The 18899-nt window shown below is 34.1% G+C and overlaps 1 protein-coding gene across 1 annotated transcript; it reads right to left on the bottom strand.

The window, feature by feature from the left end:
* Positions 1-1662: 1662 nt before the first annotated feature.
* Positions 1663-17527, bottom strand: LOC147067945 (uncharacterized). Its single transcript, XM_085952862.1, has 6 exons — positions 17046-17527; positions 16184-16671; positions 12447-12727; positions 12181-12366; positions 9451-10089; positions 1663-4617 (listed from the first exon to the last, which is right to left on the bottom strand). The coding sequence occupies exons 1-6, from the start codon at positions 17267-17269 to the stop codon at positions 4288-4290; spliced, it is 2148 nt and encodes a 715-aa protein (XP_085808988.1). The 5' UTR covers positions 17270-17527; the 3' UTR covers positions 1663-4287.
* Positions 17528-18899: the final 1372 nt, after the last annotated feature.

Genomic DNA, 18899 nt, shown 5'->3' with positions numbered 1-18899 from the left:
TTCAAACGTATCGTGATACGAGGAAAGAGGGGCCGAGGTGTTCCGGTCCTCTTTAGTCTCGACGTTCAAGATCATATAAATTTACTCATCAGTCTAAGGACTAATTTTATTTCAGAAAAAACACTTTTTTATTCGCCAAACCACATTTTGAAACATGTATTTCTGGATATAAAGTCCTACAAAAGTTAGCAAAATCGTCTGGTGCAAAACATCTCAAAGCAATAACATCGACTAAGCTAAGAAATCACTTGGCTACATTGACACAAATTTTCAATATGAGCGACAACGATATAGAGCAGTTGGCCACGTTTATGGGTCATACCACGGGGGTTCACAGGCGATCATATCGACTGCCTGATGACTTATATCAAACGGCCAAAATCTCTAAGCTTCTATTGTTGATGGAGAAAGGAACGGCTTCAGAATTTAAAGGAAAAGCTTTGGATGACATCGAAATTGACTAAGAAGATTTGTTAGACGGTCCGATGGATTCCAATGATGAAATTCGTAATTTAGATGATATGAATGATGAAAATGATGATTTTCCTATGACTATAAATCACGATGTGTCAAATGAAAATCGACAGGAAACAATACTGACAGAAAGCAAACATCACAAGAAAAGAGAATTAGTACCTTGGACAACATCTCAAAAAGATATAGTAAAATCATTTTTCAAAACCCACATAGCGAACAAGAAACATCCAAAAAGAAATGAGCGCGATACTCTAATACAAAAACATCCAGATATCCTCCATAATAAGTCGTGGTTAAAAATAAAAGTTTTCATACAAAATATTTATTCAAAAAAATAGTAAGTAGTGCGTATACTGCAATATTATTTGCATGTAGGCTTAGGTATATCATGAAAACAATGTATGTGTTTTGTACTCCTCTTTACACGTGGCGTGGTGTACCCTTTAGATCTAGTCTATATTATTATATTTCAACTACCTAACATGTTTATAAATTTATGTCCATGTATGGATATTACATATAAGTCTCCTATTTTACATTTTCGTTTATAAGTCAATTGTCTCAAACTCATTTTAAATTAAATTAATTAGGTACAATATGAATACAATGTACCCATGTGTTTTGTACTCCTCTTTACATGCGGCGTGGTTTACCTTATAGATCTAGTCTATATTATTATATTTCAACTACCTAACATGTTTATAAATTTATGTACATGTATGGATATTACATATAAGTCTCCTATTTTACATTTTCGTTTATAAGTCGATTGTCTCAAACTCATTTTAAATTAAATTAATTAGGTACAATATGAATATAATGTACCCATGTGTTTTGTACTCCTCTTTACATGTGGCGTGGTTTACCTTATAGAACTAGTCTATATTATTATTTTTCAACTACCTTACATGTTTATAAATTTATGTCCATTTATGGATATTACATATGAGCCTCCTATTTTGCATTTACGTTTATAAGTCGAGTGAATTTTAAATTCATAAATTTTTAATAATAAGCTTTGTATTTTACTTTCCTTCACATATAAATCATTTATTATTTTAATGTCTCAGTAGGCATTATGTTAAATTTATATTTTTCATTTATCATGCCATGTTTTTTGTACATTACTGTTATATATTTACGTTCTCAATAAAAAAACTATATTGAATTTTTTACTTTTTCTTTCTGTCTCCTCAATATTATAACGATTTGTGTTAATTTGATCAGTACAGTGATCGCACAGAATGCTGGCCACACACATTTAGGGAATGTGCCAGTGCAAGCAAGCATTGCATCCTTGTGAGCTAATAACTTTAAGTTTATAACAAAAAAAATATGGCTGCCTGAAGCAGGTGATAAGCCATATCGAGTTGCTCCCGGCTCGTGAATTCACCAGCAGTCTGAAATGGCATCAGTCCTACTTGACGCTCTTATTCCTGGCGATAGTCTATCGATAAATGATGGAAGCCTCAGTCTGCTGTACGGTAACACTCCCTCAGTCAACATATTATCCTTATTATCCGAGATGGGTCTATACCCAGGTCTATACCTCATCATAACACATATTCATGCTGGCGAGGCAATCTTGCTTGCATTGATATCTCGATTATCATGTCTGAACTATCACCACTGATTTTTGACTGATTCTCGACATTTTTAGTAGGAAATTTTATGATCTACATATTTTGCAATATCTATTTTTACAACAAAACTCTTACCGTTTAAGCGATATTTGCAAAAAACAAAACTGCAATGCAAAACATAAAGACTGGTACAGTATGTTAACTAACGCCCAATGTAATCACATCCATAAGTTTATCGATAATATCGACTGGGTCATAGCCGTCCCTTCAGAGCCTACCATTTATCCTAAGAATGGACGGGCAGATATTCTCGACTATGCCATCCTCCGTGACGTTTTGTTTATACCGAAAACTTGTGTCGTAAACGAACTTAATACAGATCATAAACCGGTACTGCTCGACTTAGGTGATCCCATAAACCCGCTAGTCTTAACAACCGCAAACTCCAAAACCCGCACATCATGGGAAGATTTCGAAAAATAGATTGATGACAACCTCTTCGTACCTCGAGACCACCACCAGTTACTACGGGTTCATTATAGATGCCAGAATATATTTCAGAATATATTTCAACGGGACACATGCCAAAATATATTTCACCGACACAAAATACCGATCAGCCTAGAAGATGTTTCATATGCGGGAATTCTAAAAAAAATCCGAAAAAAACAAAACTCTCGCTTTATGTGCAAAAACATGTTGCGTTATGTCTGCCACCTTGCTTTAAAATATATTATATATCAAAACAATTTTAAAATAGGTTTATTATTGTATTTGTTTTTTTAATGTGAAGTTCGTGTTAACTTATCAATAATATTCAATAAGTTAAGTGTTTGTGTAGTTTAAATATATTAAAAGGGTCCCCTTTATCTCTTTTTTAGCTCAACCCGAAGACATTAATATGTGATTTATCGATATGCACTTGAAAATTAGTAATGCTTCAATTCGTGGGAATGTATGCATAAGTGTCGAAATAATACACACCGCGCTGAGCTCTAACTACTAGCTACAAAATGGCGTCTTGCAGTAAGTTCGTTCAAATTTGTATAGCATTCGTTTTTGATATTATAAATGATTTATTACGGTTTATTAGTGTGTCAAAATTATCTTAATGGCTTTGGGTTCTCGACTGGTGTTACGACATATTTTTTATTGCTTTTTTTAGTATAGAACAAAGACGATAATAAAATTCATGCGTAGTTATGGTGCGTCATACGATTTTTGTAGGCAGGTGCCGGGTTAATATGGTGTTGTTTTGGAACTTTAAATGGTGTAGAACAATAATAGTTTCAGTTAAAGCTTCTTTTCACAAGAAATATTATTAAATGATCAAAATAAAATCAATGAAATAAAAATAATTCTTATCCAATGCGTAATAGCAAAACAAGCGGCGACACTGTGTGGCGGTGGGAAGAGCAGTCACAAATAATTTAAATTATCCAAACATCAAACATTTTTGAAATGTTTTTTTTATATATTTTAAAAAAATCCAAATCTGGGAACGCGGGATGCTACATACAGTATGTAACAATTTCAAAGCATCCAGAAATAATCGGAAACTAAACATTACACAGGAAATAAATTATTGCACCCTGCAATTAGTGTCAATGACATGTTAGAAAACGATTATTGTGGTACCATGAAAAAGTAATTTTTCACCCTCTCAACATCATTAATCCATCTCCAGCAATTCGGATTTGAAATTTCAAAAAACACATTCACCAAAAAAGACAGTTTGTTAGTGAAAACCGACTTTTCGATAAGCGGCACTAAAATGGAATTCAAAACGTATGAGAAAATACAGCGAGGTACATTGGTTACAGAATCCGCTACAAATTAAATGCAACTGACAACAGCATATAAAATTTCAACTAGTAAAACTGAAAACTATCTAAAAAAAACTTACATACACAGACATTTAGAGTGCGATGCAGAACCGTTGACGTTAAGCAGCCGTTCTAACAAGAAAAATATGTTACATGTTCTTTCTCTCTTCCACCTAAGGGTTCTAATAAGAATTATATGTTTTTCTCACTGAACTTAGGTCGTCGAAATCGGCCCCTTAAAGTTAAGCCTAAGGATGATTCTGCATCACGCTCTAAGACAGAAAGATGTGATGTCATAAACACAATCAAAAAATACTAACAATATTCAGTTAGCATCCGAAAGCAATTCTTGATCAATAAGATCCTTTGTTTTCTTTTATCCTGTAATGATTTCCTCATTATCAGGTGTCAGATGCTGGTTGGAGTTTCATTTTTGCATTAGAACGCTTACACACAGGATGGCGACTCAATGAATTGAATCTGACCAAAGTTTTAATCACACCTTTTTCAGAGTCGATCTTTGAAAGATTTTGAATAAAAGTTTGAAGGTGAGAGATACTTGCACTGGTCGTCAACGTCTTCAGGCGGGTCACTTCGGTGTGCAATTTTTCAAAAAGCGCCGCCGAGCTGCAATCTGTGGAACTGGTGAAAGGAACCTGCTTCAAAGTGTCATCTGAACCTTCTATATCCATCAAGTCTGATATGACCGAGTTGTCTGATTCATCTTGATCCTGTCAATGAAATAAAAAATTTGTGAAAAATTGACCAACAGTTTGGACAATAATAACAGAACTAGAGGGAGTCATATGACTTTTTTTATATTATAACACTCAATGACAATTTTACAACATTTTTAATGTGGTTAAATTAGTAGCCAATAAGGATGTTGAAAGACATAGGAAAATACAAGAAAAATGGGGAGCGACAGGGATTCTTGGATCCACCGTATGGTGTCCATAATATGTTCCAACTAAGGGGCAGACAAATATTTTCTTCTTCCAGGTGGAGCGTTCTGCGGTTACCCTATCAAAATTACTGAATCAAGTTCCACTTTTGAATAGAATCAATTAATTGAATTTCGTGGTGCTACAACTCTTATGTGGGTCTTGGCCTCCTGCAGCATATGCCTCCACCCAGGTCTGTCCAAAACTGTTTCCCTCAGTTTACAACGACAAAGGTCTTTAAGTCCAACTAGTCACAATTCCGCCATCTTGTACAAGGTCGACCAGGTCTTCATTTGCCTTCCGGCTTCCCGAATGTCAGTTTCTTTATCATGCGTGACTTATGTGTACATGGCCCAGCCATCCAAGGCGGCCCAATTTGAAGAACTGTATGATATGCCGACCCCGTAAAAAATGTGTGTCATTGATGGATTCGAAGATATAACGCAGCACGCTCCGCTCAATTGAATCATTAGTATTTTGTACAAGATACATTTTGCATCAAATGTCAGTTCACTACTTTGGAATGTAACACCTTCATTAGGCCGAAGCGACATTTGCTGCCTAGCGCAATTCTTTTTTAATCTCAATTTCTAGGCCACGCTCACTGTTTATGGGGACCACGAAAGGAAGGTACACGAAATTTTTGACCACCTCAAAAGCGCTGTTGTGCGCCCTGAAAGTATCACAAGGTCTGTCCAGCCCTCTTGATACAACCATATATTTGGTTTATTCCGTATGAACAGTGAGTCCTAGTGTGCTGGCGTTTTTCCCAAGGTCCACAAATACGTTTTTTGACAGTAATTTTATGCTGGCCAATGATGACAATGTTGTGATACAATTATTGATATCAGTCATTCTCACTGCGTTTTCCAATGCTATGTTTTAAAAAACAATGCGGCCAGTGGATCTCTTTGTCTGAGGTCTGTTAGTGTTACAAGTGTCGTCGATGTCACATTTTGATATCTAATTTGACAATGCACTTTGGTTAGTGACACGAACAAAAACGCCGACCTTCAGTTGGTGTTTGAAAAAGAGTATGGTTTGACGACATAACTATACAAGTCTAGCCTTGTAGTCAATTCTGCCACTCAATAGCCGTGCGACAACCTCGCGACAAAGTACTAATAAGATGTATATAAGTCCCATAGCTCTTGTTGGCAAGTCAAAAACGACTTCTCAGTACAAACTATGGAAGAAGTAGAAATAAAATTGGTCAAAAGACCATAAACAGGTAGTAAGTAAGAATAATCATTTAGTAATAGAAGATAAATGTATTATTGTTAACACTTTTTAATAAATGTAATGAAAAATTTATATAAAAAAAATTCAGTTCAGAAATCGAGAGTTTTCATGTGTGATTGTAACGCTGTGATCAAAGACCCCGATATATACGTTCGAGAGGTTTTTATCACTGTCATTTTGAAATGTAAATTACTTGATTAATGTCTATTGAACTTTGAAAATAAAACATGTGAAAAATTGTTTGCATGAAATTTGATAAGTACATGCTTGATTAAGCTTTGTACAAGTATTAGAAATGTATAAAAATAGAAAAATTAGTACTTATAAATTCCTGTACTGTACAATTATGAACAATGAAAATTTATACCTATTACATTAGATTAAGGTAGAGCTAAGCTATTATTGTAAAAATATTGCAAACTCGTACTTATGTTTATGTACGCGGCGTAGTTATAAAATACAGATTTTTATATGCTAAAAACTCGCGAATTCCATTAAATATTGTAAAAATAACTAGTAGAGAATCTCGAGACCTTGCCTTAGATAGGTTTCTACCCACGATAAATTCTGATCGCGCTTCAAATGAATGGAGAAATAAGATATTAAAATTTCGTACGTAAAAATAGTTTCTGACTTGAAAATTACGTACATCTGCGCGCGGGAATAATTAAGCTCAGCTGTTTTGTGTTGCGAGGGGAAAATAGATAAGAGATTGCATTTGAATTACTATGTTAAAACTCCATTAAAGAGATACATAAATTAGTGGTTGCTCATGATCAACATCTCTGTTGAATTAAGGTATTTACATGTTTGCATGTGAATATTAGGTTTTTTTTTTTTTTTTTTTTTTCCGACCATGTCCGATCCTGATAGGATCATATGGGCCTCCACAGAGTGGAGGTTTGTATTGACAGATTTTGTTTTTTTTACGAGAAATGGATGTCAGCCACTTGCTCAACCTATTGGGTCCATACCCTGACACTCACAAATTGAAAAACAATTTTTGTACTTGCCAGACCCAGGATTCGAACCTGGGACCCACGGCTTTGTAGTCCAACGCTTATGCCGCGCGGCCACGGTGGGCGTTAGGTATACCGTTGTAATATTATCATGTGATAACTTCCGTTCTGAGGGAAATTATCGAATGAGAAAATTATTTCGGGGCCAACTAGTTTCCTACCTTTCCTTTCATTTGAATGCATAAAAATATACAAAATCGACTATTTTTTATGCGTCATTCCAACTGCGCATTTACGAAACATATTCCGGAGGCTATAGAAATAACCACGGCCAACGCGTAGTTTTGTGAAAATAATATAAAGTAAATTCAGCTCGACTTAAGTGAAAGTTATTTCTATTAGAAAGGTATCATAGATAGAAGATATACCTAAGTTAACTTTTGTGCGAAAGGGACAGATTTGCTATCCCTATCGGACTATTTTTTACTGGATCTCAATCCAGAAGGTATAAAAAGGGACCACTTTTCTATACAAGCAACAGTTTACAGTCCAGCAGATCATCAAGTCGTCGATTCTCAAGCAATAGCGAGACACGGTTCTCAGTAGCTTTCGCGAATCATCGTAAAAATAAGCCCTTCACCGGCGAGGCGATCAGTACCGCGAAAACCAGTTAAAAGTCCTCCATCGGCGAGGCGCATTCGTACCACGAAAACTGGTCAACTGTTAATCGTGACGTATCTCACGGAGTAATCTCATTTTCATTCCGCTCCGGGGCGAGACGTGTGGACTTGCTACGCATTTCCTCGGATGACGTAATCGAAATAAATTACGCGAGAGTTTGTTTTTAAATAAAAACAAATTAATAAATCCAGTTTGTAATTAATAATAATAAATTTTAGAAACTATTTTATAATTATAATAACAAATTTTTGAAACTATATTATAAATAATAAACAAACTTTTCATAAACAAGTTTGTAAATATAAATAAACTATTAGCAAATAAGTTTGTAAACATTAATGACTTTTAATAAATAAGTTTATAAATATAAATGAACCTTTTGTAAGCAGTTTATAAAATAAAAACTATTTTTTAAACTTAATATTATGTGAAAACAATACGATTCTGACATTTTATAAGAAAATATTTTACGAAATAAAAATATTTACTGAACATTTACGTGTACATTCCTCGAATTGAGTGTGAACATTTCGAAACTTTTTGAAAGGTTTCATAGAGTTATATAATAATCAAATAAATAGTTTACGGACATCTTCATAAGTTTTAATTGTTTGAACAATAATAAATAATATGATTGTGACACTGTGAACATAGAACCTGATTAATTTGGAATCACACCAACCAAGAGTTTTATTTACGGATAATCAAAACTTGTGTTACCACAAGGAGATCCACCTCCTAGTTCATCCCTAGTATCCTTAGCGACGGCCCGGTTAACATTTTGAGCTAGCCGCGAGCTGGGTCACGTCATTAGACTAAGTCTAGTTAATCTAACAAGCTTTGAAGGGAATACACTTCTACTGAATTCTACAGTGCCTGTTTGTTTACACTTTACGGCGTTCACACTATCATACGCTGCCTTAATGTCAATTAATAGATGGCGAGTATCAATGTCAAACTCGTGACATTTCTCTAGGATCCGTCGTATATGTACTACACAATTAGTTAGTTGTCGAAAGTGAGTGGAAAGTGTCGGAACCTACAATGACATCCTCATATATTTCCTTCTATATACCTACTCTAAGAGACGTTGATAGAGAAAATTCCCGAATATTTTATTTGCCATGTTTAGCAGCGTGATCCCTCTGTAGTTTACGCATTTGTTGAGTTTGTCACCCATTTTATAGATTGGTCAATGGATATAGTCATTGGAAAATAGCTCATCTTTCCAAAATATAAGTAACAGACAGGCAACGGAATCAATCGAATTTGAATGTATCAATGTTTTAAAACTTATAAGAGAAAGTAAAAGTGTGGATCAAGATAAATTTAATTGGTTAAGTTAACACATAACTTCATGGCAATAATTATTACAGTAGAACCTCGTTAATCCTTCCTGGCATATAAAAATTTTCAATAATCGTAATAAAGTACACTATTTCATGAGCCAATCATTGAAAATTGTGACTGACTTTTCGTAAAACATCATAAATTACTTATTTTAAAAAGGTAATAAAAATAATCCTGACATTTTATGAATCATTAACACACACGGCACCGGAAATTTGGTAGGCACATCTATGATCGTTATCAATATTGATGGAAATCAAAAAAAAAAAAAATTTAAATTTCTATATTTTCCCCCATATATTTCATAATTCGTAATTCGAATTTTTTTTTCGATTTTCGGTCCTGTGAAATTCGTATTAACAAGGTTTTACTGTATTAGTAAAAGTACCTGAAAAGCGTCAATTCCGGGACAATCGCTTCCCAAAGCAAGCTGGGCCAGCATATACCGTTCATTGATATCAATGGGCGGTATGTAGGGAAGAAGCACTCCAAATATTTTGTCCAGAATGGCTTGATGTTTACAGAAAGCCCCCTCAATCCCCGCAGCACAACTGCAGACTCCGATCCTCACATCTATAGTGTAATTTTTTTCATATTCCGTCATGCTCGGAACAGTGTAAATGAACTCCTCCACTTCATATATTTTAGTGGAGTCTACTCCACTCATCTCTTCGCATAACAGATCATATTGCAAATGAGGTTTAGGATGTTGACTTTTGGCGAAGCTCATCAATCGCCCCACGAAGAACTGGCTCCAGATTGTGCTGCAGAAGTCCACGAGAGCCACAATATTGAAAGACTTGGTCTGCTGGAGAATGACATCCTTGAGAATTCTGACAGTGGCCTCCGCATAATAATTATTAGTGCTGTTGTGCCGTGTGAGAAGTTTATTTCTGTACACTGACACCCATTGGTCCTTTCGCATTAAATTCTTTTCCAAGCGTTGCAAGAACTGTGGATGGCTGTAAAACTTTCCGCATTTTTCAATAGCCTCAGCTAATGCTTCTTCCGTATTCGCATACATAACCTAAAAAAGGAAAATTACTCATCAGCGCTTGCTATATACAAAGTATTTTTAGACATTTACTATTCGTTATTATAGAAATACTATTCCAGATCATGATGGATCGTACTTATAGTATAAACTATTTCGCAAAAAATTGGATACATTTAAAGAGTGATTCAAGTGCAACAGAATATAGGTACAGAGATGGAAAATATGAGCAACTTCTGAAGTCATTGAATAAAAAATACTTCAGTTAATCAAAAAAGATTTATATTAGAGAATAAAATAGAGATCCTTTCTGTCTAACGAAATTGTAATGACAAGCAATAGCTGATATCAGTGGCGAAGGGTGGAGGTAGGCTGTTAAGATCCGCCATAAATAATGCACATTAAACTATGTCAGTCATACATATTTGTTTTCATTGAAATAAGACTACAGATGGTGTTGGTTAGTTTTTAAAAATCAATTAAACCCTGTCTAAACCAAACCATAATAGATAATAGTCAAAAAATATTTGTCTATCTATAAGATATCTAAAATTATGCAATTAAATCATACATAGCTGGATATTTTATAGTGAGAATAATATTTTGCATGTATTGATAGTTAGGTTTAGGCAGGGCATAATGAATTTAAAAAAAATGAACCAACAATATGTGTAATATGTATTCTAAATCCAACGAAAACAAATAAGTATGAATAAAAAATTGTGCACAATTTTGTCGTATCGTCCAAAGTATAGGAAAACTATTATGGTTTGGTTTAGCCAGGGAGAATTTTTTTTTTTAAAGATAACCAACACCATCTGTAAATTGTAGTCTTCGTTCAATAAAAACAAATACGTATGACTAACAAAGTTTAATGCGGAATATTTATGGCGGATCTTAACAGCCTACCTCCACCCTTCGCTACTGGCTGATATTATATCGTCACCGTTCAGGCAAAAGTCACCAACCCTAAAAACATAGTTTTGAGATATCGCAATTTGAAAGTTTGAAAATGCAGGAAAAATCAGATTTACATGTTTTTATGGTTTTATCTACATTACATTATTTTCTCATGTCTTCTTTACAATTTCTTTAAGCTACTTTTACTTTTTGATGCTAATTAAAAAATCTGGAAGGCTTTGAAGGAGGCAAGGTAGCTCAATTTATGGTTTGGTGACTTTTGCTTGTTAATAATCTGAACAATGTGATATAAGTAATAATGAAGATAAAGTGGTAAATAATAAGTTTTATTGAATGAAATAGTCTTTTAACATGTTTATTTTTGTGTTTTAAGATATAAATACATAAAGTTAATGAATTAAGTGGTTTGTTTGACTGTAAAACTAATGCTAATAACAAACCAACGAAAAAATTTGAAATTTAAGTAATAACATAATGAAAGCAAAGAAAGATTAACAGATAATAATTAAAAACTACTCCCAAACAATCCACAATCGAAACAATATCGTAACTCGAAAATCCAAACGTTCAATGACAGTTGACACGATGCAAGTGTAATCATAGACGAAAATGACCATAAACGAAAATAATTGTCAATCACAACTCTCTATGGTTGGATGGTGACTTTTGCTTGTTTATTTCGTCATCGCTGTGCTGCATTTACGAACAGACAAATGTCACCATTACGCTATGGCGAGTTTTGTTTGATTTAATTTAGATCAAAGCGATCTTATTATAACAAACTATTCCTGTTTGGTTATTTTTGCGTATTTCAGACAAGTATTAGATGTTTTCAAATGACAAATCAGTAAAACTCACCATCCATAGTATAGGGACTTTTGCTTGTATATTTATAACGAATAATTTATTTTTTTATAGAGTCAATAATGTCTATTCGCCTATAATGATTTATGCTTGTTAAGATTTTATCGAAAGTCATTTAGTGAAAAACAAATAATTCCGATTTAAGGAAAATTTTACTAACTAATGTACCGTGGTGACTTTGCATCTTAAAGAACATAATTTTACGCTTCGAGTGACATACTCAACTCAAAACTGCCATTTTTAGGTTTGGTGACTTTTGCCTGAACGGTGACGATATTATTACCCATTTAAAACGCAAGACTTTTTTTGACTCACTGAAATAAGAGCAGATTGACTTACATTCTGAAAGACCTTCATGGCTTCTTTTTGTTCAATAATATTCATGCCGCTCGCAGTGGAAATCAGCCATCGCCATTCTGCTTGAGCCATGTGAAAATGACACAAGAGTTGAACAGCTTGCGGCCATACGGTGAAGAGAGCTCCTTTCACAGCAGCCGAGTCATCAGTCATGAATATTCTTGGTTCCTGTGAAGAGAAAATCATTTTGATGAAAACACTGCAATGCACTCTTACATTGTCTCAAGTGTAACAATTCAATAACGTACCTGCCTGCCCCCAAAGCAATTGGGGCAATTTCTCTTCAGAAGTGAAAATCCCTCGATATAACCCAATGTTTGCGCTGCATGCACTATTGTGGCGATGGGCACCGCCCCCGCCTTAGAAACCGCCAGAATGGTGGTGACAGTGATGTGCGTCTTGTCTCTGCTGGTGCTCGAATCGACAAAGAGCATGTCCGCCGCTGCGGGCAGCAACTGCGCTCTCTTCATCACTTCCGTCACTACAAGCACAGCCCACGGTGATTCTTCTTTCACACTGATCAATATACCTGCACAAACAGAACGCAAAATGTTACAATTTCTCCAAAGTTAAGAATCAATTACAAACTCCATTGAATAATTTACCTAATATATTTGACTATAACCTGTTTGATGAAAATTAAAGATAAAATAATAATTTGAAAGTATTAGGTATAACCACGGAATCTGTGGGTCTATTCTATATTTATCGACCGCTAAAGTGATAAACAGTATCAAACTTAGGGTAGGTTTGTATCAAAGTATTAGCACTTATTGTAACAATTACAATACGTTGGTTTTTATTGTTGCAATAAGTGCTATAATTTAACAGCAGCAAGATAGGTACTGTTAAAATATAGCACTTATTGCAATAATAAAAACCAACTTATTGTAATTGTTACAATAAGTGCTAATATTTTGATACAAACCTACCCAAAGTTTGATAATATTTATCACTTTATCACTTTAGCGGTCGATAAGTATAGAATAGACCCACTGATGTTCCAAATATGACTTTATTCTCAATTGTAACATGACAATGTTTACAACAATACTCTTTTATAGTATAATGTTGTCATTAAATATTAATTTCCAAGATGAGAAAGAAAATCATAATGTCATACCTATACGTTTTTCCTATGAAGTTACAGTCCTCTAGGACCTAGACCAGGGGCCGGCACCATGCCGAACTAATAAGACCCTAAAGCATAGAAAAGTTTTTTTAACGCTCTGTCTTCAAATAGAGCAATCAGGAAATAATAGTCACTCTGGTGACCACACGAAATTAAACATATGACACAATAATATCTTACATAATTTGCAATCCCGATTTTTCGAACAATCTAACAAGAGTCTAACCCCACTCCTATTTCATTCACTACCATTACTTCTTACAGATGCACTTAGCTTAGACCAATACAATTTTAATACAAAATCATGATGATGGTACACAAAGCCCAATTTATTGTCCTAAACGACCTAAATCTAAAGTTTCAAATTGTACTGGAATATTCGTTGTGCCAATGCGTAAATTTAATTCCATACCGGATAGAGCTATTGTAGGTAACATCAACACTTTTCTTGGGACATAAAGCACCGACGACATCACGTACGCACTCTTTGATGAACTCCCTGTCAGAGTAAGGTTTTAAATTTTTAGCGATTCTGTATATTAAATAACTAAGTTTCACATTTGCGTTTACACTGTCACTTTGTAAATTTAGACCGGGAAAGCTTTGTGCCATATTTTTAATTTTATTCTTTCTCTCTTGTCCTTGAAAGTTATCGTATTCTGCGTGACTTTTTGCGTAAGTAATGATTTTTTAGGACCCACTACCTAAAAGTACTGTTAATGTACATTTTTAAACATAAAACAGATTAGGTATATTGTTTTTGCGTTCAATGCAGAAATACGAATTTTTCCAAAACTCTTTATATTCACGAATTCTGATTTACATTTTTGGCTACTCATTTTACTTAAATTGAATAGAAAAATGATTTGTTGTGAGCCAGGTAGGCATGCAAGGATTGTATGTGATTAGTGCATACGGATTATGTAACATGCGGTATAAATACACTGAAAATAACTTTTAACATAACTGCTCACAAACAATATATCTTTGCAGTGTGAGGATACCCTAATTTTAAGAAATAATAGCAGTTATTGTTCTTACCTACTTAAAATGATGAGTTACTCGTAAACCGAAAATAATACACTCATGGCAACTATATCAAAAAAAAAAAAAAAAAATGCGTGTACTTACGTACGCGCGTTAGAAGTTATACTTCTTTGGCATAACAAAACAAAAACAAAACTTGTGAAAAACTAGATTCTTTGACTAGCTCTTAATTATCTTAAGCGTAAAGGTAGTGCATTCGGCTGATAACCGAACAATCGGTGGTTTGAATCCAATCGAATGAGTTTTTTTTTCGTGTGAAAAAATAAATTATGTGTTACATGTCACACGCCAAAAATAAACTCTGATCTGATTTCCCAAACGCGCCGAAAGAAGTATAACTTCAAAAAGGTGCTAGCTAACAAATACATATTATTTCATTGGTAACTATTAATTTATGATGTGTAATTATGGTATTTCGCATACATGTAATGATTAGTTTAGAATACCTATCTATTATAATTAAATAATATGTTCCTCAGAAATAAAACATTATAAAGGAATCACACGGAATAAGTAATTACGATCATATTAACGTGATGCTATAAAAATGTGAATAATGACAAATTTAATTGAATCTAAAAGAAGTTTGTGTTTCGGTCGCTCACTAATTATCTAATACTGTCAATTTCAGTGTTTCCCTCTCCACTAAACACTTGCAAAGGACAAGACCTAGCGGAATGATTTTTTTACTGAAAATTCTGTGGGTAATTTCTAGGTTAGCGTAATTATTTGAGCTCGTTAAATTGTTTCATTAAATTTAATGTTCAATGAGCTACAGCTTTTTTAGTTACCGTACATTACCATAATATTGTAAAATTTTAATACTGTTGTTAGTACCTAACCAAAGTCAAGAGCACGCAGTATAAAAATGAAAAGTATTAGCGGCATTCTTACTTACCTATGTTCTTTTTTAGATTGAAAATTTCGTAAACAAGTCAACTATCTACTGTTTTATATTAATAAATTAAGCAATTATTTTGTCAAATATTTTCCATTTACATCAAATTTCTAGTTGAACATGTTCGTGTCAGCCGGTTTTTAGTGCAACTACATAAGTTTTATGGTACAACAAGGACGTACATTGAATATCAAATACTTACGAATATTCTTTAAATAAGATAATTTCGCTTTTTTTGGCTGTTGAAAACCTGACTTAACTTGACTGTTGAAAAGTTACGTTTTCCACACCTATACTCTCGGGTCCAGTGCTGATGACTTAAATTTTTGTTCAGACAAATTTAATTGAACTTTAAGAACTTTTCAGTTTGTATATATTGAAAATTAAGGACACAAATAAAATTTGTGGCTTGATTACTTTTTGTTCTTATCCCGTCTTATCTGTTATGAGTCATGTGTCGACACTCGACTTCGAAAATTGCTTAATCGATACATATCCCTGCCTTATTCCTTCATTGAATTATGCAATGCTGTAACATGCGTTAGAACAGGACCGACGTATATAATTGCAACATACTATATAGGACAATTTTATTTAAAATACTCCGTTTCACCCATCATTTCATAAATAGATATGAATTCTAGTCATGGTGCCAACCTCTGACCTAGACTAAGCTCGGAAATATACCCCAAATTCTTAATTTTTGACATTCACACAGCACAAAAATAATATTCTGAGAAGCAATTTAAAAATGTTAAAAATCTCGCAATGCAATTATAAGTCTCAAAATTATGATTTTTTTAGTTAGGTAGCCTAGCTACATGTATTCATATTTAGATGCCCACATTGGCAAATAAACGACAAAAAGCGTCAAGCAAGAGAAAGAGTATGTGTTATTAATTGCGTACCTTGTTCTTCATATGCATTCAGCTTATCTTTCAACTTTTCAAATGGATTAGTTTTGGTGACTGAGTTCGCTTTCAGCCACTTATTGTAGATTGTGTAGACTGTCCGCCGCCTCGGGTTGAGTGCTCCATTAGCCATCACCTCTATTGAATTGTCCAACAGCATGATCCCGTTTGTATGTGCCCGTATGGCACTGGCCGGCGTTAACCCGTCGCTAAAATACTTCAAGAACTGCAACTCTGTTTCCTTAGAGATGCGCAGATTTTTCAATGATTCTCTAGTGTTGAGAGTGTGGTTGTGATGCAATCTAACTTTCAAGACTGCACAAAGAGGCGGAGTACATTTTAAAAATTCATCATTGCGTATTGTAGACTCGTTAACTTTTTTTATTAAGATATCAATTTCCGCTTTACAGTTGGTGGACCTGCTACTCTTGACGCTTTTATTCTTTTGATTTTGTTGGCAGACCCAACTTTTGTGCATAATCCACCTAAAATTTTACATGAAAATTTATTCATCGATTAAGGATAGAAAGACCAAGCATATTATTATGAATCTCACAAAAACTTGAAACTATATAGATGCCGCCGTGTTGTGGGCTTGTAAAGATGTGAACATCACATTTCACGACAAAGTTGATCAATGGGTATTTAGCCAGAGGTTGTGGCATTTCATATGTACGGCTCATAATAATTAAAAGATCACACTGGGATGCCTTGAAAAGTAAAATGCTTTAAATCTAAGTAACTACTTACCTACCTACCCATATAAAAGAATATTATGTTAAGGGTTCAAAAGTAATTAAATAAAATTCATAAATCATTCGTACTTTCATAATAATATAACTAGTATTTAGGTTATTACCGTGAGTGGTCTTTCTGTCGTTGTTTCCGAACAATCCATTGAGAGGTGGTGAGATTACCAAACTTCTCGATCCATTTTGCAGCATCTATCTTGTCATTTATATTAGCGCGAATAGTCAGAAAGTCGTTTTTCTCGAAATTGCTTTTAAGAACAATGTGATTGAAATCTGTGATACTGTCCAATGTAGCTTCTATGTCGCTAACCGATGTTGATGTAGCCTGCATCTTCTGCGATTTATGACTTGTATGTTTGTTTTATTGTTAGCAACAAAAAAAAACAAGATGGAACACGGTCGTTGTGTTGTGGCGGCTCAAATTCCACAATCCACAGCAGTCACGATGACGGAATTTACTAATTTAGATACCATCGATTCCAGCACAATTACTAACCTAAAACATGTTCCGACTTCCCGAGATCCGGAAATTCAAAATAAACAACAAAAACAACGGACAATGGCAACGGACGGACGAGCTTATCTATGCGGACGAGTGACGGCGCCGGAGTCGAGCAGTGTTGCCATATTTTCAAAGTGGAATTATAGTACAGAGCCTCCAAAATTATAGTATTTGGGGATAAAATATAGTACGCGTTGTCATCTGTTGAAAATGAAAATTTTGCCAATTTTTCATAGTCGGCTCGTTTTTATTAGGAGAAATATTTCGTCGCGGGCCGCAGGTTCCCAATTTTTCATAGTCGGCTTTTTTTTTAGGAAAAATATTTCGCCGCGGGCCGCAGGTTCCCAATTTTTCATGGTCGGCTTGTTTTTTTAGGAAAAATATTTCGTCGCGGGCCGCAATTTCCAAATTTTCGAAGACCACTCGATTGCGAAATGGCAAATGCAAAATTATAGTACTTTTATATTAAATTATGGTACGATTTTCAAAATTATAGTATTTTGGGCGTACTATACCTATTTTATATCGTACATAGTACGAGGACCAAAATTATAGTACAAATACTATAATTATAGTACGGTTGACAACACTGGAGTCGAGGCACCTTATCTATGGTCGAGGCCGACTAATATCAGTGTTGCCATATTTTCAAAGTGGAATTATAGTACAGAGCCTTCAAAATTATAGTATTTCGGCAAAAATTTAGTACGCGTTGAATGACTAATACTTTTCTGCATTTTCAAAAAATTCCAAGTCAATTAACGGCTCGTCTTTCGAGACAAAATTCAAATGTAAAGTGACTAAGGTCTCGTTTTTTTTAGACAAAGTTCAAAAGTAAAATAATTAACGTCACCCTATTTTTAACAAAAGGGCTTTTTTTAGCGGTATTCTTCATCTATTGCTGACTTTTTTCCGATTTTTCAAAATTGTACATAGTACGCACCCGAAACGTATAGTACAAATACTATAATTATAGTACGGTTGGCAACACTGACTAATATACTTTTAGGCGATGCACCAGTGTTGCCATCTTTTCAAAGTGGAATTATAGTACAGAGCTTCCAAAATTATAGTAATTGGGGGAAAATATACAACGCGTTGTCATCTATTCTTTTCTGTTGAAAATGTATAGGTTATTTGTTTCTCAAGAAAAAAATTCTAAGTCAAAGTTTTTCAAGACAATTTGAGAAACTCCGAGACCTCTTATTTATTTAGGTACCTTTTCCGAATATGCTTACCGAAAATTTCATTTTAAACCAAAGTCAAGGGAATTTTTACGTTTTTCGAGCAATTTTTTTTCCAAGTTCTCCAAATCTTCTTATATTCCGAAACGATAGTACTTTGCACCAATTTATAGAAATATAACGAAAATATCGAAATTTTAGTACTTTTACATTTTTTTCCGATATTCAATATTATAGTATTTTGGGCGTACTATACCTGTTTTATGAATAATACC

This window comes from Rhyacophila brunnea, unplaced genomic scaffold (assembly GCF_057557595.1).
Source record: "Rhyacophila brunnea isolate RB1 unplaced genomic scaffold, BYU_Rbru_1.0 scaffold_3, whole genome shotgun sequence".
Taxonomy (NCBI): domain Eukaryota; kingdom Metazoa; phylum Arthropoda; class Insecta; order Trichoptera; family Rhyacophilidae; genus Rhyacophila; species Rhyacophila brunnea.
This window is presented reverse-complemented; position numbering and strand designations above follow the sequence as displayed.

Coding starts and splice junctions, on each gene's coding strand:
- LOC147067945 (XM_085952862.1), bottom strand. CDS start 17,269: ATGCAGGCTACATCAACATCGGTTAGCGACATAGAAGCTACATTGGAC. Junction 12,728..16,183: donor GAATGCATATGAAGAACAAG/GTACGCAATTAA, acceptor CTGTTTGTGCAG/GTATATTGATCAGTGTGAAA. Junction 4,618..9,450: donor CCGGAATTGACGCTTTTCAG/GTACTTTTACTA, acceptor TTTCATTGACAG/GATCAAGATGAATCAGACAA.